The sequence below is a fragment of the Mustela erminea genome, chromosome 5, assembly GCF_009829155.1.
Source record: "Mustela erminea isolate mMusErm1 chromosome 5, mMusErm1.Pri, whole genome shotgun sequence".
In the NCBI taxonomy this organism is placed as follows: Eukaryota; Metazoa; Chordata; class Mammalia; order Carnivora; family Mustelidae; genus Mustela; species Mustela erminea.
The window spans coordinates 34,706,498-34,729,995 of NC_045618.1; the positions used below are offsets into that span (position 1 = coordinate 34,706,498).

The 23,498-nt window shown below is 37.6% G+C and overlaps 1 protein-coding gene across 3 annotated transcripts in view; it reads right to left on the reverse strand.

The window, feature by feature from the left end:
- UACA (uveal autoantigen with coiled-coil domains and ankyrin repeats) overlaps nucleotides 1-23,498 on the reverse strand; it is a 92,216-nt gene that overhangs the window by 27,369 nt on the left and 41,349 nt on the right. The window contains exons 1-10 of one of the 3 annotated variants that reach the window (XM_032342597.1): nucleotides 21,006-21,009; nucleotides 20,122-20,159; nucleotides 18,826-18,959; nucleotides 14,896-14,984; nucleotides 11,246-11,310; nucleotides 10,393-10,450; nucleotides 6,750-6,820; nucleotides 6,540-6,646; nucleotides 3,581-3,762; nucleotides 2,407-2,444 (exon numbers count right to left, since the gene is read on the reverse strand). In XM_032342597.1, the coding sequence (XP_032198488.1) occupies nucleotides 2,407-2,444; nucleotides 3,581-3,762; nucleotides 6,540-6,646; nucleotides 6,750-6,820; nucleotides 10,393-10,450; nucleotides 11,246-11,310; nucleotides 14,896-14,984; nucleotides 18,826-18,923 (708 nt within the window). In that variant the 5' untranslated portion in view covers nucleotides 18,924-18,959; nucleotides 20,122-20,159; nucleotides 21,006-21,009. Of the gene's footprint in view, nucleotides 1-2,406; nucleotides 2,445-3,580; nucleotides 3,763-6,539; nucleotides 6,647-6,749; nucleotides 6,821-10,392; nucleotides 10,451-11,245; nucleotides 11,311-14,895; nucleotides 14,985-18,825; nucleotides 18,960-20,121; nucleotides 20,160-21,005; nucleotides 21,010-21,150; nucleotides 21,608-23,498 lie in introns of those variants that run through there. The other 2 variants (XM_032342595.1, XM_032342596.1) reach the window with 2 other exon arrangements.

The window sequence follows — 23,498 nt, forward strand, 5'->3', positions numbered from 1 at the left end:
ACTATCCCCAAAGGAAAAATCTAGTACTTAAAAAGGACGGGGAATTACAGTAATGTTGAAAAGAGATACGGAAATTATTTATTTCTTTAAGCACTGATAAAATATCAAAGTATGTGGTCAGGAAGACAGACAATCCTCTAAACGACTTGGTTCAATCCTCTAAACGACTTGTTTTGTACACTTACTGCTTTGAAACCTTATTCCAGCCTGAAGATTTGCTTTAATAAAACCATAACACAATCATTAAGCAAGAGAGCATTTAACTTTTTTTTGGCCAAACTGACCCTTACTTCTACATAATAATTTAAAAACCTATGGTCTCTCTGAGAGCTTTAAAAAAAAAAAACTACCACTTTAATTTTCCAAGAAAATTTTTTTTATGTTTTACATTATTTATTGAGTGTTGTTTTAACTGTTATTCTAATCAGTTTGGATTTAGAATTAGAAAGGAAAGGTCCTATTAGGAGGATATTCCATACCCACAACTTGGCCCAAACTACATTTCTAGCTTCATTCCTTCCAGCAAAGGACTGTTCTTTGTGTGGGATCTGATCCATTTCCTTATTCTACCTTCATCCCCGTCTTCCCTCTAGAGGGTCTTTCATCATGGGGCAGATGTTTCCCTCACCTGCCTCTCCTCCTCGGTCATGCGCACATCACTCCTCCATGCTGTCCTTCTACTGCGCCCTGGATGTGTTAAACACACTCCTGCATCAGGGGGTTGGCACCTGTCCTTCCCTCTGCCCACTAAGGCTTCCTCTACAGAGCCCTGTGGCTCCCTTCTCGCTTCTTTCATGCCTCTGCACAAATGTCACTTCCTGAGAGGCCTTTGCTGACCACGCCATCTAAAATAGCTTCCTGCCCTCTCCCCTCTTCATCCCCTAATCCTGTTCCACTTTTCTTCAAAGCAGATGCTATGATACTAAATATTAGCATCTGTTTGTTTATTGTTCATTTCGCTCACCAGGCTGGGAGCAACGTGAGACAGGAACTTTGTACACTATGATTCCCCAGCACCTAGAACAGTAATTGGCATATTGTAGGTGCCCCAGAGAGGTCTGTCAAGCAAACAACTGAATAAGTCTTATTTTTAAAACTATACTGTACTCTTCTTGATAACAGGGACTCTATGTCCTTTAGCACAGGAACAAATGCTATCTACGGTAGCTATTTTAAAATGTATTCAACAAAGAATGGAAATACCGAGTTTTACTGTTCCTAGCAGAATATTAACTCTGTGTATTCATTTAGAAAACTCCTAGAGCCCTAAGCAGATTACCATTCTCACATTAATATTCAATAATTCTTTATTTTAAATATGTGTATATTTCAGAAATCACTTTCTCTGCTCCCATATAAGTCTGCTGGTACAGACATTACAGAGTGCATTTTTATCCACTCTACTCCTACTTAGATCATCTGAGGAACAGGAGAGAAGGTACAAACGGCTGCTCCAGATAGAAAGGTAAAGTGATGGCAGACATGACCCATGCATGAATGTATTACTTAATTCTGATGGACTGGAGAGGAAAACATGCTTTCATATAGCTTTCAGATTCCGGTGAGAGGTCAAGGAATGATGTGCAGAGAGGATGATGGTCAGAATTTCTCAGCAGGTACCTGATTACTCTCCTCAGGGTTTGGAAGGGCTCAGGTTCCTCTCACTAGAGAAAAGCTGAAAGCCTGGAAGGGAACAGCCAACAGAAGAGGAAAGGTGCCTACTACGCTAGCTCTTGAGCAAGATGGTGACAGTGCAGAAAACCAGCCCCACTTACGCTAACCTGAAGAGATTAGGGGGAAACAATAAGATATTTACTGAGACTGGAACACAAAACCAGGGTTAAATAGTGATTTGATAACAAAGTTACAGCAAAGTATGAATTCTTTCATATACTGCATTTTTTTTTGAGGTCCTACCAACAAGGTGGAAAAAGTACAAAGAAAGCAAAATCATAACAACAGTATTGAAATCACAATATATAATCAGTTTTGAACTCTGTTCTCTTCATTTCATAAGGCACTGGAAAAATTTTCCTATAACAGTAACCATTACGCTCTATTAGTAAGGGAGAAATGTTTATGTTTATGATCTACTGGGCTAAAATCAATCGTTGAAGAATGTCAACAAGGTACCATATCTCATATTTGAAAGTGCTGGAGGCTCAAGGCCAGCAATCAGGAGGATATTTCCTACTGGATGTCATTGAGGTCCACTGCCTCATGCTGAGGGATTGCATCAAAGCCTCAGGATCTTAATACCTGGGTACTACATGGGCAGGATTAACTGAGCAAAGAGAACAACATGCACTTAAATTTGAAACAGCTGCGTAAAATCATTAACCTGTAAACTCTTTACTGAAATTGCACAATATATATAATTTTTAAAAAATTAAAATTAAGATCTACCTGCTGTAAAGATGGTCCTTTCTTCCAAAGTTCTCTCCCTAAAGATTTAAAAAGAGAGAAAGAGAGGAGGAGGGGGAACAGTAAAACAGCAGGTTACCTTGGATAGATAACAGATTATGAATTCTCTAACTATATAATTGAGTCACTAAAGAAATCAGTTTTAAAGCTCCCTCTAAAGCTTAACTGCTCTACATTTAAAATGACAGTGACCTATTTTTACCTATCAAACGGCAAAATTTTTTTTTTGTTATGTTTACATCCAGATGGATAATATTCAATGCTAGAAGGGGAAGCAGTTGCAAAATAGAAAATTTTAAACACTCCTAAACAGATGGCAGTTTGTCAATATATACCAAAAGCTTAAAGAAATGGGTATATCCTGAAATATAGGATTCAATTTCTAGGAACTGATCCTAAGACTATAATAAAAAAACGCTAAAATATTTACACATCATGACAGTCACGAAATTGTTATGTATATTAGCAAAAACTGTAAACAACTTAAATGAATGTACAGAAAATTGCTTAATTCAATTAAATATATGGAATTTTATACATTAATAAAAATTTTACACAAAATGTTTATCTATGAGGGAAAACACTTCAAAATCTATTACACAAAAAGTAATTTGCAGCTCACTATAAGTGACCTCAATTTCCCGCATAGGGTGAAGACGAGTCTATTCCTTCCTGCATAGGGAGAAGACTGGAAGGATATTTCTCCTTAATAAACACAGAAAAATACTTGATACAAGTATTTGATAAATACTGATTGAATATTTTATATACATGTTCAAACAATGATTCTTTCTTTAAAATTCTGTATCAAAGCTAAGTACTAAAGTCCCCCTCCTCATTTATATATATATAAATATATACGTATATGTTTATATATATATATTAATAAAACACACTTGATTGGGCTCTTTCTCCTCATTCCTTAACCTACTCCATAGTACAACAGGGTCTACTTGATAAACTAGCAAACATACACAACAGGTACTGCCTCAAAGTGACTAATGCAAATACACAAAGCCACAGCACAGAGGGAGAAAGACCAATGATGTGCAGCATTAAGGACTGCTTTGCTTCTTAAAACCTGCAGTTCCACGGTCTGAGTCTTTAAAAGCTGTTCTTTATTAAGCTAGACTTTTCTAGCTACTTTGCTACCTACCTTTGTTGGTATTTTCCGACGCAGTCTTCAATAAAGTTAGAATGTCCAGATTGTCCCCGATTCTTGCATAGTAAGAACAGTCATGGCCCAGGGCATCCAGCAGGCTGACATCAGCACCATTTTTAAGTAAGACTTCTACAGCATCTTTACAACCATACTCGCAGCCTAGCATGAGAGCAGTTCTAAGAGGGAAGACAGAAGCATAAAAGATGTTGAGAAAGACCCAAGAAAATACTCCAGAAATATTCCAGAGGCCCCTTCTTAAATAGATATTACTTTAAAAAGTCATAGTTGTTGGGCCACTGGGTGGCTCAGTGGGTTAAGCCTCTGCCTTTGGCTGGGGTCATGATCCCAGGGTCCTGGGATCAAGTCCCACATCAGGCTCTCTGCTTGGCTGGGAGCCTGCTTCCTCCTCTCTCTCTACCTGCCTCTCTGCCTACTTGTGATCTCTCTGTCAAATAAATAAATATAATCTTAAAAAAAAAAAAGTAATAGTTGTTATACAGATTTTATTTCCTATTTTTATCTTAAAGTTTAACTTTATCATATTTATAAAACATTTGCTTTCTTAGTTTGCAGAGCTAAAAATCTGGCATCACTTATAGACACGTGTTACTTCTACTACCAAACTAACCTCCTTTACTCCAGACCTTCTGTGTTCTACAAGTAAATTACCACAATATTCTCCCATCACTGATAGTTACTCCATCTGCTCAAAACCTACAGCTATAAACCCAAACTATTCAAGTCCTTCATGAACAAACCTCATCATGTAAACCTCTTCAACCAATCCCTTCCACTCCAAAACAAGAATCAGATTCCAGTTCTGATTAATCTCCTTAAAAGAGCTTTCCTTCTCCTAACTGGAGACCTTCATATCTTCTTATCTTCACACTTCATTTTAAAACCTGCCTCCTCCAGAGGCACTTGGGTGGCTCAGAGTGTTAAAGCCTCTGCATTCGGCTCAGGTCATGATCTCGGCGTCATGGGATCGAGCCCCGCATCGGGCTCTCGCCTTGGTGGGAGCCTGCTTCCTCCTCTCTCTGCCTGCCTCTCTGCCTACGGTGATCTCTCTCTGTTGAAAAAATAAATAAAATCTTTAAAAATAAATAAATAAATAAAACCTGCCTCCTCCATAAACCTTAACTATCCCCATTATCATGGACCACTGGTTTATTATGTCTTGGCAGGATCATCAGCACTGAAACGCTTAACAAACAGCAATATCGCAATTAAACACTTGAATCATCATGGAAATTTAGAAGGAACTTTGAAATTATTTTGTTCCATTCCTATTTTATTGCTGGAAACCAAAAAATACCTCATGAAATGAAGTGACTTATCCTATACCTAACGCAGTCTTTGTGAATATTGGATTTCATAAGAAAATGGATCCTTGCTTTTATTCTATGCATATCCTATTTCTCTTTTATACTTCCCAATAGTTGCTGGAATACAATTTTATAAACACCGGGAACCACCAACGAAGTTTTTTTATTAGAGAAAAAAATGTTATAAGTAAGACCAGGAAAAAAATACAGAGTTTTAATTTATTTTTCATTTCTTCTTATATTTAAGATTTTGAATTTGAGAGAAAAGGAGCATGAGTCGGAGGGTGGGGGAATGGACAGTGGGAGAGGGAAAAAGAGTCTTAAACTGATTCCATGCTGAGCACAGAGCCAGATACAGTATTCGATCTCATGACACTGAGATTATAACCTGAGTTGAAACCGAGTCAGATATTCAACCGACTGGGCCACCCAGGAATTCCAAATTTTAAATTTATTTTTAAAGCCATCTGTTACCCAGCCTATTTAATACACGTTGTCCTACCTCATCGTGTACGTGCGCGCGCCATTCCAAAGTGCTTGAGAAAATATAGGATCTTTAAAAAAAATTAGGCATTATATATGGAACAACCAGATCATCCCTCTCGGATCCTAAACTTTATTTTTAAACCCAATTTTCTTAGTAATGGTTGAAACCAGATTATAGTATTTGCAAAAACAAAGTAATGTAAAAAAGCCACTTCCTTAATAATCACATTAATGACTTAATTGCTTAAGAATTTCCTCCTTTGAGAGGTCTAAACAATAAAAACAAGTAGAGCTATAAAATTTGACATCTGAAGACTTTTATTATACCTATTTACTTCCAGTGAACTACAAAAAAAAAAGGATACATGTTTAGAAGAATAAAATTAAGTCAGAAGAAACCAACAGTTTTACTAGGAATCATTTACAAAATCCCAAAAATTTGTTATGAATTATTATAATGCTCCAACTTGGGGATAGGATGTATTTCAGATACATCACTGTTGGAAACACCAGGACCATGAACATGAAAATAATAATAGCAGCGCCACGATACACTGGACCTGGAGGAGGGAAGGAGAGAGTTACAGACAGAAAAGTATTAGTGCGCACCAACTAAAATGACATGAACACAGAAGCAACAAAAATGTAGGGAACCTCAGGGTGTGGCAATGAACTTGGTTCCAGAGAAGGAGACATGGAGAAAGTCTATACGGAAAAACGGAAAAAATGTCAAGCTCCAGGACACCCAAGAACATTTACTCCCAAAAGACTGACTAACAAAGAAGCAGACTGTAGGTGTGATTTTTTATTGTTCTCCCTCATTATCTTATCTGAGCCCATTTTTCACTAAAGATTGCTTTAAAGCTTTAAAATAAATAACTGGGATATAATTCCTTTCTTCAGTTTTCTGACCTGAAGACAGGCTCTAATCACTGCTTGTATTCCACATTTACCCTATTTCCCTTTTCTTCCTTCATCAGACTCTGGGGAAAAAAGAAAGAAAGAAAAGAAAAAAAGAAGTGGGTGCTAATTCCAAGAAAAGAAAGATCCAAAGGGGGATGGAAAAGACAAGTCACAGCGGCAGAATTTCAGAGTCACTGTGAATCCAGCTGGTGTCTGTAGAGCTGTGATAAAAGAATTACCTGTTCTGTTTGTCTCTGGAATTAATCTCTGCTCCTCTATCTATCAGCAGTTGACATATTGTTGGCCTACACATCTGAGTAGCCAGAACCAGTGGTGTCCGCCCATCCTAAGCAACAAGAAAAATAAAACAAGGTTAAGACAACAAATCTCCTAAAACATAAAAGTTTGAATACACAAGTTGAAATGACAATAAACATACACGGACTCACCACATCTTTGGCATTCACGGAGGCCCCATGGTCACAAAGCAGCTGTATGCTGGAAGGACAGTCTGCCATGGCTTTGAGGAGCAAAGGAAAATGATAAATGGTGAACATCTGTTGGTAAGACACATGGTGCTTTGCTACATCCATATAAGGCATAAGTTCTACAATTTCTAAACTACCAAGCTTCACATCATCCACTTCTTAGTTTAGCATTTTAAGTACCTATTGTAGAAAATGGGTTAGACCAGATCATTTTATAAATGTACAATTTATTGGGACCAACGAATATTGTCACCTGTAAATAAGACAATATACTTCTACCCTAAGTGTAAACATAGAAATAAAAATGAAATTTAAATTTTCTACTTAGAGTATTTTTTTTTAAAGATTTTTATTTATTTATTTGATAGAGAGAGATCACAAGTAGGCAGAGAGGCAGGCAGAGAGAGAGGGGGAAGCAGGCTCCCGGCTGAGCAGAGAGCCTGATGTGGGGCTCGATCCCAGGACCCTGAGATCATGACCTGAGCCGAAGGCAGAGGTTTAAATCACTGAGCCACCCAGGCGCCCCTAGAATATATTCTTAAATGTGGCTACAACTGACTTGATCCTTGAAGGGTTAGCTCAATTTTTTTCTTTTTTTAATGAATCATATTCAGGTCTTTATAGAAGAGTCACAGTAAAAAAGGTTTGACTCATATAGTTCATAGATTTCAATGTCTGCCTTTGATGATGCAAAGCAGGGTCATTTTGCTGAAATATTGTAAAACGACACACTGCTTTTTTTCCAACCAACACTAGAGTTCATATTTGTATTAGGAAAAAAATTATTGTTAACATCATAAAATAGGATTGTGTTTCAACTCCCCACGAGTTTTTATTAAAAGTTTTTATATTATTTTTAACAAATACTTCCTGTGAGTATTTATTATGAGTTGAGACTAGATTATTAGCCACAAAAGTACTGACGAAGTCAGCATTCTTGTGTGTGTGTGTGTGTGTGTGATATATTCCACAGTCTAAAACAAAATACACATAAGAAAATCAAGTAAATTTTCATTTCTGCTGTCTTTAATCCAACAGTCTTTTACATAAAATATAGTTTTTTAAAAAAAGATAAACTGAAACTGAATACATTAATCCAAGAATTCTAAAACTAACAGCCATTCTGGCCCAATTGAAAATAAGAATGAAACAATGTAAAGCATAATAAATTCCAGAGCTACAATATATTGAACTAGTAAAGTCAGCATTAAAGGTGCTATGGTGGAGAGTGGCAGCCATTCACCCAAGCGTGGTCACCCTTTCTTCCATGGTAACGAGCCTGGGGGTGGGGGGAACTAGGGGCTCACTTGGAGACCCCAGTTCCCAGACTCCCTTGCATGCTTGCATGCAGGCATGACCATGTGCATTAAATCTCACCAGTGGAATGTGACAGGAGAGATGTGTGCTACCTTCTGACTTTAGCTAGGGCTTAAAAGAATGGTTTATACATTTCTCCATGATTTTTCCCCTTCCTGTGAGCAGGAAAACAGAAGTGCTTCAGCTTCAGCCTTAAAGATGAGCACAACACTCTAGCTTAAGGCAGAACAGAAAAATGGAAGGAATCTTGGTCCCTGAATGGCCACAGGGAGCAGAGGCACAAGCCCCTCTGAACACTGGGACTACGACAGGAAAGAAAGAAATCCTGTGGGGTTTGTTAAGCCAGTATTCTTTTATAATGTCTTTGTCACAGAAGCCTAGCCTTATCTCTAGCAGAGACAAAACTGCTATCAGGAGTTCGGTGCTGTTACAATAAATCTGTAAATCTACGGCACTGATTTAGTGGTTGGGAACTAAGAAGTTACTAAACATATTTCAGGCTAGAAATCTTGTGATTTTTCTCACACTATGGCAAAACATTTGAAAGAGCTATATCGTCCATCATTATTTAGGTGTACCATTTGACGATGAAGCCTTTCAAGGTGAAACCATAGAAAACAGCCAAAAATTTAGTGCACATTGGCAGTTGCTTACTTTCAGCAAGGTCTGGTAAGAAAGAGACAGGTCAAGCAAGAATTAGCCAGTTTATGAACACATATATTTGGGACCTCAGAGATGTGGGGAAGCCAACTGCTTCTCTGTGTCAAACAGCAAGATATACCACTATTGTTGGTCACAACTTTTCTCCCACCAAGGAGAAAAAAAAAATTTAGTCTTGGAATAAATATCATGGTAAGGACATTATAATCCCATTCAAAAGTATTATTAAAAGTATTATTTCAGATGGCTGTGAGGTGGCAGCCATTAAACGAGGCAGAGTCATGACTCTACAAACAAGAACGAGAACTAAAGGATGGTTAAGAACTTCATGTCCAAGAAGTAACTTTGGAGATGGACAAATGGAAATAGCTGGCAACAAATAAACCAGAAAGCCGACCAAGGTTTTATGGGAACTGTACTACGCAAGGTCCCAGAAGGTCCTTGCTAACACTCATGATTGTTCCAGCCCTTAAGCTCCCTCTACAGAGGACATGCTTGTTTGCCATTCAATTTACCTGTGACCTTAGAGAATAATGGACAAGTAAGAACCTCCCAGAAGGCAGAGCTAGGGCCCATAGAGAACAAGGGATAAGGCATTTCTCCTCAAACACAAAAACCACACTGGGGGTCATTGTGAGGCCCAAACAACAATGCATATGAAAATACTTTGCAAATACCACCACTTTATATAAAACAAACAAACAAACAACAACAACAAAAAACCCTTGTGTAAAAAATTAAACTATCACAAAAGCATGTAAAACATAAAAAGAAAAAAGCTGAAATAAATTAAGGTCCCGAAGTTTGAAGGAAATTTGCAGTCTATTACATTTTTAATGAAGACCGCTTTTATTTACTTCAGATATTCCATAAACATGACAAAAGAGGGTAACTATTTTACTTTGGCTTTCCAGTAAACAGTAGGAATGTCAGACTAAGAAGAGTCAGGCCAGAGGTCAGACAGTGGTATAGTCCAAAAACACTTAATATCTAACTTTTGCCTTTAAGACCACTGAAGAATAATGCAGATAAATTTAAATACACAAGTATGATCAATAAAATCTATGAAATTATGAATATAATTTTTTTTTAAATACAGCACATAACAGTGATATGAAATTTAGCATCAAGGCCTAACCCAACAGCTACCACCACCATTAATTAAGAAATTATGACATGCCAGGCACTATTTATAATTTAATTATAAACCACTTACTGCAGTAGTATTAACTTTATTTTGCAGATGAGAAAAATGATGTTCAGACATGTTAATTAGGTAAATGTAGTTTTTAAGGAAAAAAATCATCTTCCCATTTCTCCTACCACATCCCTCCCTCCCTCCCCCCCACCCAATCCCCACAATGACACAGTGCTTAGAACTTCCTTGAGAGCAGGATCATGTGTGTTTATCTCTGGACTTCTAGGATCCAGCAAACCAGCCTTGGCTGAATGAATCTTTTTAAGCTGTACAATCAAATAAATTTCATATTCATGTATACAAAAACTTTGTAATACTCTGTTTCTCCATGAATTATACAAATGTATGCATATTAAAACTTGGAAATGAATTTCAATGCCGAGCCGTTTTAACAAATACTGGCTATATCCCAGTAAAACCCTCACTTACCTGCATCGTGAAGTGCGGTTCTTCCCTGAAGATCTACGTGTTCAGTGGGACAATTGTACTGTTAAAACACAGAAACTTAGCTGGGAGAGTTTTACTTTAAAGTTAAACAACTAGACTCAGATGAACAGCTGTTATTTAATCTTAAAATATTCCATTTATCAAAAAACCTAAGGACTACTAGACAAGCCACTAAATATTTTGACATGAAACAAATCTAATAACATTATACTGTAAATTCAAGTTTTCCACCAAACCGGAAACCATATGGTACATTATAATAGCATGGGATGTAGAAACTGTTATTGTTTGGGGTTTTTTTCTCAACAAGAGTTAAAATTTGAACTGAATCAGGAAAAACAAATGAGTTCTGCTATGAAACTTAGTGGTAACAATGTTTCTAGAAATGGAGGACTGGACCCTTTAAGTGAAAACTTTCTTCAGTCCACTAGTTCAAGGAATTCTGTGGCTGCCTGACTACAAGTTTAACTAGCGGTATTGATATCATATCATGTAGTCTAAGTGACTGATGTTTAGAGAGAAATATATAGCTCCTATTCCGTATCACTTTATGTCATAGACCAGACAACAGAAAATTCCAGTCTCCTGCTAATGTCAACAGGAAGGTCAAGCCTTTGTTATTTATTTTTAATACAGTGAGTTATGCGGTTCACTTCCCTCAGAGTTTTTGCTTTTTATTGTTCACATTCTTTCACAAATGATGGAAAAGAAATTATGTAAGCTAACAGTCAGAATTAACCTACTATTTTCTTTGATCTCAAATTCCAAAAACACACTGAAAACACATTATTAGCAGTCAAAGTAGTAAAGACAAAGTATTAACCACTTTTACTACCTGTAGAAGTTTTTGTAGACACAATGCATGCCCGTATTTCGCAGCCAGGTGAAGAGCATTTCTTCCTATTAAAAAATAATAATAATTTAAGACATATGTGAACAGTTATTTTCTTCACAAGCAAATTTTCCATAGAAATGTGATTCATTTTTTCAAGATTAGTTGACAAGATACTTAATTTGTAAGCATGCTTTCACTCAGGTTGATACTGTAGTATGAGATAATGTAAACACCAAAACAATGAAGGTGGGAAGAAAAATTAAATCTACAAACCCATAAAGAGCAAGAACTTTGTCTTATTCACCACTGTATCTCCAATACCTAGAGCAGTACCTGGGACAGAGTAAGTAATTAAAGTCAACCAGGAAAAATAGGAAGGAGAGAGAGGAAGAGGAGAAAAAAAGAATGGGAACTGGAGAGCAAGAAAGATACCTAGATTTCTCATAATATTTCTAAACAGGCAGTGTGGACGCTAAAATACAGGAAGTTAAGAGAGGTAAGTCAAAGAAACTAATTTTCAACTTAAATTCAAAGATCACTGTGTCTCTGAAAATCAGACAACTCGTTCAAATATAATGTGTATTAAAATGTGCCATTTTAAAGGAAACAAATCATCAGAAAAGTTAACTGTGAACACTGAAAAAGGTAAAGTTGCAGACAACATTCTACCTCCAAACATGGTTTCTCCTAATTGTATTTCTTCATGCATACATCTCATTGGATAGTGAAAGATAAAAGGGCCATTCCATCTTTCAATGTTTCATGCTCTTAACTTTCTTCTCACTTCTCAAACCTCTCAAAAAATGATCTGACTTCACTGACAGACCCTTTTGCTAGAAGAGAAGTCATTTGTATTCTGTTCATCCTAGGTGAAGGAATACACCGACTTCAACTTCCAACCTTCACTAGGTTTTATATGAGTTTTGATAAGTGGATTAAGTTTTCCTGGATCTGATCACTTCTGTGTACTGACCAACCAGGTTCTAGAACAAACAGCAGTGAGGCCAAGCCTTTTTTTTTTTTTTTTTTTTTAAGATTTTATTTCTTGGGGCGCCTGGGTGGCTCAGTAGGTTAAAGCCTCTGCCTTCGGCTCCGGTCATGATCCCAGGGTCCTGGGATCGAGCCCCACATCGGGCTCTCTGCTCTGTAGGGAGCCTGCTTCCTCCTCTCTCTCTCTCTCTGCCTGCCTCTCTGCCTACTTGTGATTTCTCTCTGTTAAATAAATAAAATCTTAAAAAAAAAAAAAAAAAGATTTTATTTCTTTATTTGACAGACAGAGACCACAAGTAGGCAGAGAGGCAGGCAGAGACAGAGGAGGAAGCAAGCTCCCTGCTGAGCAGAGAGCCCGATGCAGGGCTCGATCCCAGGACCCTGAGATCATGACCTGAGCCGAAGGCAGAGGCTTAACCCACTGAGCCACCCAGGTGCCCCGAGGCCAAGCCTTTTTAACCAAGTACAGGTATAACACATTCATCCATACCTAAACATTCTCTAGTTACAGATAAGTCAGATGTAATGATTTCATGTTTCAATTTGCTACTGACTGTGAAAATTGACGAAGAAAACTATCATTTACATGCAAAGTAAGAGAGAGTATGGAGTAGGATGGTAGGAACAGTCCCTGGTGTTCAACACAATGGGTCACATAAAAACATCCGGTGGGGTATTTCCTTAGCCAAACCCAAATCCAGCCACTTGAGATAATGCAGTAAAAAAAACGAATATCAAATCTAAAGTACAACACTATGAATTACACCCAAGGTGCCTATCAGGTAAGACCTGAGTCATAAATACCTCAAAACCAAAACCACGCTTACTTGAAATATGATTACTTTCAATATACTTTCATACTGTTAGCAAATGAAGGAGTTAAGATAAAATATATAAATTTTTTTATCAAATTATTATTGAATATCCACCTCTGGATTATAATAGACAATATTACAGCAAATAAGACAAGGTCCTTGTCCTCAGGAAAGGACAACACTAAAGACAAAAACAGTAAAACAAGGCAAATACAAATATAACTAAACAACAGCAAAAACAGAAGACAAAGACTTTAGGCACAGTATGTCAGGCTGCAGCATACAAAATGATGTCTGCTGTGCCTGGGAAAGCATTTAAGCTTGATCTGCACTGAAGGAGGGAGGGCAAAAGTCACTCGGCAAAAATATCCAGAGCAGAAAAAATACAGACAAAAAATAAGGTAGATACTTGTTTAAATTAAATCAGAACAACAAATAAATAAAGTCTAAAGAGGTATATGGTTAGTCCAAAATTTCTATAAATATTCCTCTACATCAATGGAATGCTTTGGTAAGTAATTTTACATATTCTTTTTTTTTTTAAGATTTTATTTATTTGTCAGAGAGAGAGCCCACAAGCAGGGGAAGCAGCAGGCAGAGGGAGAAGCAGCCTCCTTGGTGAGCAAGGAGCAGGATGTGGGACTTGATCCCAAGACTCTGGGATCATGACCTGAGCTGAGAGTAGATGCTTAACCATCTGAGCCACCCAGTAGTCCCAGTAATTAACATATGCTTTTCTTCCTCCTTCAAAGGTGGCAGATAGTTTGGTCTTCAATACAAAATTTGATAGACCTTTGGGTAAAGATTCTCCTCACTGAGATCTCTCTTTTCCTCTGCCTCCCTTCCATTTCTAAACACAGTGCTGGTTTTATTGTAATGTGTTCATTATTTGTCTCTATACGGAATCTCAGGATAAAATATTCAAGTTGTTAAGGAAATTCTGGTTCTAGGTCACCGCCTATACTTGATTGAATAACAAAGCAGAACTGCAGAGAAAGAAGCTGTCAAGAGAACTGAGAATGGTTTTCCTAAGAAAACCAGCACAAGAACTGAAGAGGTCTATCTGGTGCTGTGCAGACAAACTTACACGCTGTAAGATTTTAAAAGCCAGACATGGTACAACTAAGTTTAAGGAGAAGGCATAGCAAGAAAGAGACTTAAAACTGCCTACAAAAAAATAATTTTTTTACAAATAAGAGCTAACCAAACACAGAACAGATCTCCTTGTAAAAAGCATCCTGGGTGAGGACACAGACTCCGACTGCATTGCATCTACTGAAGGACCCCGGGCCAGTTACTAAATAGTTGACTCAGGGCCTCGCAGCCTCATTGCGATGGTATGGGGAGACAGGGAGTTAGTGTGTGTAAAGTGCTCGGCAGAGTGCCATGTGCCATGTCCCCTCTTCTTGCTATCATCGTTCTTGGTCATGCCGTTGCTGTTGCAAAGCAATTAGGTTCCCATCATGAGAAATGTCCAACCAAATACCGAACAACATTATGACAGCAAGGATTCATAGAGTCAAGAGTATATGAGTACAAACTAAATGGCCCCTACAGGTTCTTCTAACTCTTGAGACTTTAGGATCCTATAATATCACGAAGATGAGCACTGGACCTCAGGTCTCCAAATACTCATCAGATCAGCAATCCTGTCTCAATTCCCTGTGCTTTACCTCTCCGAGACCAACAATGATACCTCAGAAGTGAACTTTTTCTAAACCATTTAAAAAAACAGAAAATTGAGGGTTGTCTCTCTCTAAATCACAGTTCGGTCTGAAAAACGCTGGCAGTGGATAAGGCTTGTCCTCCTTTTCTGTTTTATAACTGACTATGGCAGCAACTGACCTGCAGTGTCGCTGGTGGCAATGTCAACTCCATGCATAAGGATGGCATTCAAACATTCAAGATTCCCCTTGGAGGCCACAACATGGAAGCTGAACAAAAAAAAAATATATGTTATGCCACAGAAACTATGAAACATCGACTTAAATGTTACAGAATGTCACCTTTTATTCAACACACACACACACACACACATATTTTAAAATCTACATAAAATATCTATGTATTTTCTACTAGAAAAAAGAAACCTATCCCTTATTAATGAAAAATTAATTTTAACCCAAATTTACATAAGGAGTCAATGCTCTCCAGAAATACCTCCTTATAACCAATGGAATGTTCCAATGTGCAACAGTCGTAATAAAAGAAAATTTATACAATAATACCACTAACTCTATAGCTTATTAGTACTCGGTAGTACAGGCATCAATGCTGGAATGCACTGAATGCACTGAAAAACTTCTACCAGATCATTTTGCTTCATTTCAAGTATACCGAAACTGCCACAACAAATGAAGTTAGAGCAGAACGCTAAGGCCAAATACAGATCAAACACTTATCCCTTCTCTTTAGAATTATCAAATTAGAACTCACATGGAAAAGCCTTCAAAACAACAAACTAAGCTATACTTGGAAAGCCGTGGAGGAGCTGGTGTCCTCTTCCCCCAAAGTAGCCACAACTGCCACCTAATTCTTCCCCTTTGTTCATAGACCTGTATGAGTGGGTGAAGTTTTGCACACACAGCCATGACAAACTTCCTAATAAGGCAAGAAAAGCCTGCTTAAAAAACCGACTTTAAGCCATCAGGTATTCAAGATACAAGAGAAAATATCCCACTGTTTCTTTGATCATTTAATACTTTATTAATCAACAAACATTTACAGAAATATTTTGTGTGCCCTAAGAATGGACAGTGACCAACTGACTATACTCCACCAAATCCAAACTGTTAAGTAAGGACAGGAGGGCTTGCCGACAAAGGATGCTGACCACAGGTCAAAATACAACTGACCCGTAACCAAGTACAATAACCACTATGAAGATGCCAGGAGATAAAGGATATACAAGTGCTCGGCAAGCGGCCTAGATACAGACAAACTGTATCACACTTTCAAGAGGGGTCTTCCCTAACCATCCTGTTTAAAATTTTTACATTTCCCCATTTCCTAAAACCATAGTATTCCAACTTTTCCAATCCCTGCCTTTACTATTCTATATCGAAACACATATTTTCAAAATGATATATAAATTCAAGATTTATTATCTTTGTAAGTGTACCAGTCTCTTCCCACTCAACTCTACACTCAGTGAAAGCAGGGATTTTTGCCTGTTTTGCTTCCTATTATATTCCCAGACCAATCTACGTACCAGACAGATGATGGGCCCTCAAATATTTGAATATCTGAACGCTTAGAGACAAAATCTGGAGCTAGGTTGCAAATTCATTTCCAGATATTACAACACTTGGCCATGTATCTCTATTCGTATTATGACGGATGTAAATGCAAACCAGAGACCAAGCACTACTAAGTAAAATAAAGGAGGTTTGTGTATAGGTTGAATTAGAGAAACAGAGATGCTTCTAATAAAAGGAATAATTATGTTCATAGGAACCAAGGAAGTTCTTCTTAGAGTGGAATTAAATTGCTGTAAGGCTAAGGGTATTGATCTCTGTGACACCAAAGTATGGAATTACACTAATTATACTATGCCATACACTGTTAGAACCTTCTGAGAAATGGTAATATTCTTCAAGTAAAGGTTTCACAATCTTGGAGGGAACATTTTTTTGTTTGCTTGATTCCCTTTCTTAGCTCCAAAAATTTGGAAGACATTTTTCTTCAAAATAAATCAACATTACGCTGATGTTGTCCTAAAGGGCAGAAATCACAACACATCTACAATACATTATTAATGCGGATGTGATATAAATAGCAGACTTCAGAAGGAAGATGTTATCGATCACTACAGTGTATGCAAAGAGCTTTAAAGGAAATCTGAAAAACTACTTTACAGAAATACTCGTTTTTAATTTAAAAAGTCAACTTTGTCTTTTTTTAAACTAGACGCATGTTACTGCTTCCATAATACGAAATCCAGGTAATGTGGACGATCTCTGACAACAATGAGAAGAGCCACGTACTGTAAGACATATGTTGGAAGGTATCAGTGAGCTAAGACAGTGAAAAACCACTAGGCCAGGACACGGGGAGGGACAGAGGCCCTGAGAGGTAAGCTTGGTTTCTGAAGCCATTTTTTGCCGAGGAACATTTGCTGATTCCAGAGAAAACAGCTGGGATGCCAAAGAGCACTTCTGACAGCCTGAGGGGATGGCGAGACAGGAACTGGTATCCGGCTTTCTTAGTGGCAGTGGGGATTCCTGGTGAATCTGCCCTGTTTTGCTTTGGCAATGGGCTATTCCCCAGGAGAGAGGTGAACAGGAAGAAAACAAATCCTTGCAGTGCTCTGGCCAGGCTTCAAATATTTCATTTTGAAACTGGATCGAGGTCAAGAAGCACATATTACTTCTGTCTTAAATTTCAGAACTAAAACAAACCAAAAGTCATTTGAAATAAAAGAAAGTGTGTTTGTAACATGTCCCATACTTGACTAAATACAAAATGCTCTAATTAAGGAAGAATACAGTCTGTGTGTGAGTAGCAAAAGGAAAATATCTTATCCCATGAATCCTAAAAGAATTCTATTTCCTACAGTGAAAACCTCAGAGACTAATACTACTCATACGTCTTACAAACTGAAGTTCACAGTTCATCAGATTATTCCAGATTTTTATAACTCTGACCATTAATACAAATAATTTCACTCAAAACTGAATCTCAGATTGAAAAAATATGAACAGTAACTCAAGCAACCGTTCACTCAAAACATTCAAAGCATGGTTGGGCCGAACTGAAGAAATAAGGTTTCACTGACGATTTTCATCCCAAATATTTCCTTCATCTTCTAACATCTTGACGTTTGGTAAAAAAAGAAACACAAAAAATAAAGTCACTTTTATATATTAAATTGTCACTGCTTATACTGTGAGCCTTACAGAAATAGCTCAAAGTTTAGCAAAAACAGGAGCAGGACTCAAGTAATGTTTCTGTGGCTATCAAATCAACTATTTGAAAAAATTGAAATAGTATTAAAAAATTTGAACTTTTCAAACTTTATTGGTATTAAAAGCTACTTGATTTTTATGTCATGCTTTGCTCTTTTTCCTATACTTGAATATTTAAGCATCCTAAGGTAGTGATCTACATTAAACATTAACTATCCACTTCCTAATATTCATTTCTATATTTAGTATCTGGTTTCCAGTTATAATATTCTAAATAAACTCGTGCAAGACTGAGAGGAACTTTAGGAAATGAGACTTTTAACCTCTAACTTTGGAAGGTTTCCCAGATAAGGTTTTAACTGCTGTAATCACAGAGGGCAGTAACAGAATGTACACCTCCCCTTTAACCCATCCTCAACAGGAAGGGAAGGGAAGAAGATGGGGAGGGGTGGGAGAAAAGCTAAACAGGGAAACAAGCCAGTAGTCCTTCTCAGTGACCCAAAAACCAAAGGATGAGATCACAACCTATGTTTCCCTAAGCCACTCTAGTTGTTCTGCCTCCCTTTCTGTTCTGAACATTCTCACTTAAAATAATGACCCAAATATAAAAACAGATTGGGAGTTCAGACTAAACAACTAGACCACTGGGTAATATTTTAGTATTCTCTCTAGATTGAAAATCTCTTACACACTGAGAACAAATTATTAGTCCATAATGTTTGAAAGCAATGTTTGAAGGATTTTATAGCATGGGTTTTGATAAAGCCTTTTTAAGTTGATACCTTGACAGCCACAATTCACAAATTTCACTTGTGTCCCAAGGGTCTACCCAAATTCCCTTGAGGGAATTGTCATCAGTAATACTTACGCAGATCTGCCTTCCACATCTAGTTTGCCTGGATTGGTGCCCTTTTTAGCAAGGATTGAGGAAACTTTTTCTACATCTCCCCTCTCCGCCGCTTTCATCAATCGGTCATCATATTTGTTCCAATCTGCTGCATGCTACAAAAAGGAAACACATATATAAACATGGCCTACTCTCTATACTATATTTAAGACTTTCTCAAGAAGGAAGGAAAAGAGAACGGAGAGCAGTACTGCATAAAACATCACTCAATCTCCACTGCATCCCACATTTCATGAGAAGAGCCTCTCCAAAGAACATGACCTTCAAGAAATATTTTAAGGTCTAATTTTGAGAAAAAGCACGTTTCTCATGTTCTCTGTTTTCTTTGCCTTCAGAACAAAGAAATTAGTAATTGTTGAACACCAATCTGTGCCAGGCGGGAATTAACCAAACGACCCCAGTGAACTAAAATCATCATTCCCATTTAACAGATGGGAAAAGTCAAGACTCCAGGGATGTTAAAAGACCTCAGCAGCCAAACCCAACCAAGACTTCTCATGATTTCCAAAATCAGTGTGCTTTCCAGTGATTTCCAAAATCAGTTCTCCTAGTCTCTAACTCCTGCTTTCATATTTGGCTCTGGTCACCTATCTTCCAAGACCTTAGATGCAATGGAATTCTGTACACATTTTAAGACCTCCACAGACTCACACAGCCTGCTTAAAAAGTACTGTTGGAAATATATTTATGGAGGCAAATTAGACACTTACCTGCATTCACATATACTCTGTCTCTGTCTCAACAGAGGAAGCAATTCATTAATCTTATACACTAGGATAAAAAGAAACCTCTACATAGAAAAAACAAAGACTCTAAAGTATTAACTATTTTAAAATCCTAAGACAATAGGATTTCAGGTGACTTTCATTTTCTTCCTTCTTTTTTACTTTCAACATATATTGTTTTTGTTTAAAAAAGATTTTTGGTTTTAATAAAAACTCAGTACATGCTTTTAAGAGGAAGATCAAAGGCAATTTTTTAAATAGGAGGATGTACCACATAATATACATTTTAATTGTATCAAGGTTATTTTTAACTTTGGAGAAAACATATGCAAGACATTTTAAGGCCAATAATTTGGATTTTTTTCTTAGTAGGCGGAAATGTAGAACCCAGAACTAAAATACACACTATTTAACCATGTTAAGGTTTTAGCCTTTTAAAATATGATATGTAAACTTATTGCTAAATTCTGTACTAAGCCCAGTACTATTTCTAGAACAAAGAAAGATGTACCTATTTTTCACTGAAACTTACAAAGCAATTCTTGTGTCCACAAATAGCAAAACAAACCTCTGAGGGAGAAAAGAAATGAATCTGTTATATGAAGCATATCCTCTGTCTGATCAGTGGGATTAACTTTCTATTACCTCTCCCCTTCAAACAGCAACACAAAACACCAACTTTCTAGCTAAGTAAGCAGTGTCTTCATTAAATACTTGAAGTGAAAATAAGTATGAAAATTGAATATGAAAAAAGATAGATACATTAAAATTTTAACCTACTCCTGAAAAGCAATGTTTCCATGGAATCCGGTTCAAATACCTACAAAGACTTCAGCATCGTTGTCTCCAAATTAGTTAAATTTGGAGATGAGCCCACTTCATTCTAACTTGAAAAGCTCAAATTGTCAGCATGGAGACTAGGCCTATTTACTGGCTCAAAGACTCAACTACATTTGAGGCATCCCCCCTTCTTTAGCTTTAAAACAAAACAGTTTACAGACTCTAAATTGGGGAGTGGCGTAGAAGCAGGCTTAAGATAAGACTTAGATTTTCAAATGCCTTAGGGATTAAGTCCTGTTTAACACAGAGATACTTGCTTGAAATTGATTAGTTTATCCTTGCAGTTAAAACCACCTCAACTTTATTTCCAAGTCAAACGCCAGCTGGAGAAAGGAGCTCTCTAAAACAAGGGGAAAAAAACCTGTAAAAGCCTAAAGCAAGGCTTTTAAAAAGATAATTAAACATGATCCAAGTCTCATATTATCATGGGATTTTTCAGTTCCACTTCACCAAGCACCGTTTTCCATTCCTGTCCACTGTCAGTTAACAGAAATACTGCTCAATTACTAAGATTCTATTGTGTGCTTTCTAAAACCCCAGAAAAGGAAACAAGAACTGTCATTTGCTTTCACTAACCCCAATCTGCTTCTCATCAAATACATCAGAAAGAAGAGAAGGCAGAGAGACTAAAATTAATTAAACAGCAGTACATTTTACAAAAATACAGCTCAGAAAGCCCAAGCCCAAGTCCTTCGTGACACTAGACAGCAGGGATACCTACTCTGTTCTTGGGAGCACAAGAAAACCAACAGTTCATCATAGACAGGATTTAGTCTCTGGTTGCGAGCAGCAAACTACTGGGCATTAAGTTACAAAGCTCTGTGGCTCACAAAGCACGCCCTCAGACAAACTCCTAACCAGTGACTCCGTCCCTCGTTTTACAAATCTTCCTGTTCCACAATCTTCATGCTGGGCTACACTTAGCTTGGATCTCTAGCGATATTTTCTTCGTCTTCAGGATCCTTCTCCGCCTTCATAACGCTTGAAGATTATCTTCCTTATGGAGCAGCCCCAAGTCAGGTACTGTAACTCCTCTGATTTCTTAATGTTTAGAAGCTGTCTTTCTCTGAAGCTGTCCCCCTCACGGACTCCACTGGAAAAGCTGACCAGCCCTCTACATCCTGCTGCCTCAACACTGCAACACAGAGGCTGCTGTGCATGACAAAAGCGTCCACCTCCAAATCCTCCCGTAAACAGTGCGGAGACAGCCTCCCATTGGTCAGGTTCTATTTCAGATTCCATAGGCCTTGACAGCTGAGTGATAGAGAGGGGCAGCTAAGAATATACTGTAAACGCATGCTTCTCCTCTGAGTAATAGATTTCAGGTCTACAGGAGACAAATGACTCAGAACACATTGTAAAACGTGCTTCTTATACATCGAGTGACGTTATGACAATACTGTTAAGAGGCAAATTTGGCTATTCCACAAGACGGTATTTAAAACCAGTTTCAGTCTTAGGATCTATCATGAAGTTATAATTGCTTTGATAAACAGAATATAAAATGCTATTTTAAGCAAATGTGTCATACCCTAATTTAACACACACACACACACACACAGAGTAATGTTTTCAAATTTTCTCCATTTTCCTTCATAGTCCTATCAGGCTCGCTGCATACAACCAGGTTTCAGTTTACAACCGCTGCCAGTCTGTCTCCTAACATGAGAAATGAGAAGAGCCAGAGGCACTGCCAAGACACTAAGTAGACTGTGTTATGATGAATACTTTCAACAAATTTTAAATTTAACTCACTACTCTTAATTTCTAAGTTTAGCGCCCTGGCTGATATGACAAGTAAATATTTTATCAGTTGAAAATCAAATTATCTGGATTTAGGAATTACAAAAAAAATAAGCAGATTTTTACTAAAGGAGGCAAATGCATATTGAACACTGGGCCAGACTGTAAATACAACTCCATTTGCGGACAAAGCAGACCACTTCTCTACATTCTTTATGACGTTCAACAATACTTGTACCAAAGTTCCTTCCATTATCAAGGAAAACAACAAACATCTGTGAGTTCCAGGCTGTTTCTAACCTTCTGTTACCATGGTAGCATGACAGTAATTTATACTTCCTCCAAAAAGACGAATTTGGGAAAACTGTTTCATGGCAATGCAAAACATTCCAACACAAGTGTTTATAGGAAGGAGGTTAACTGCTATACTATATAGATCATGCCGCCAGTTAAAAACTGTTATGAACTTCATCCACTTCAATCCACTTCCTACTAACTTTATAATATTAGGCACATATTCTAATTATAAAATATGTAAGTTCATACACCATAATGTATTGAGACAATTATTTTTTTTCCCCAATTATTTTTTTCACATTAGACATCACAATGAAGTCTTGGCTAGACCTTAAGACTCCACTCTATTTCACTCTTCTACAGAGGAAATCTGGGATGAAACTTGGGCCCTGTCCTTAGGTTAACAAAGCAAGCACATTCTAGAAATAGGACTGCAAAGGAAGTAAAAAGGAGGAAATCTGTAACGAGTAATAAAAACATGTAAGCAACTGTCCATGTTAAGCTTCAGGAAGACAGGATTTATGTGCCCTCCTCTACTGTCGTCCTCCTGAGCCTCTCCATTCTCTGTCACAATCTCCTGTTCCTACTCTCACACCGTCCTTGCTAGCTATTTCTCAAAAGCTCGAAGTCCCATTTTACTGTCCCCCATGCCTACAGATTCTTCTCTCACTTTCTAAAAAGACATTTCCTCAGGGGGCTTCCCAAACCTCATATCTAAACAACCCTAGCCTTACTCTACTCCTACCACTTTTTTTAAACTCCACACCCCACATGAGCTTGAACTCATGACCCCAAGATCAAGAACTGCATGCTCTGACTGAGCCAGCAAGGTGCCCCTGGTCCTACCACTCTTAACCTTCTTGCCCTGTTTTACTTCTCTTCATAATACCCATCAGTATCTGCCATCGTATCATGTTTATTTACCAGCTTACTGCCTATGTCTGCTTTTTGCTTCAAAAAGATTCAAAACAATCAGAGGGCTGACTGAATTCAACAGCACATTACAGAGGGGAGACAAGATGGTGGGAA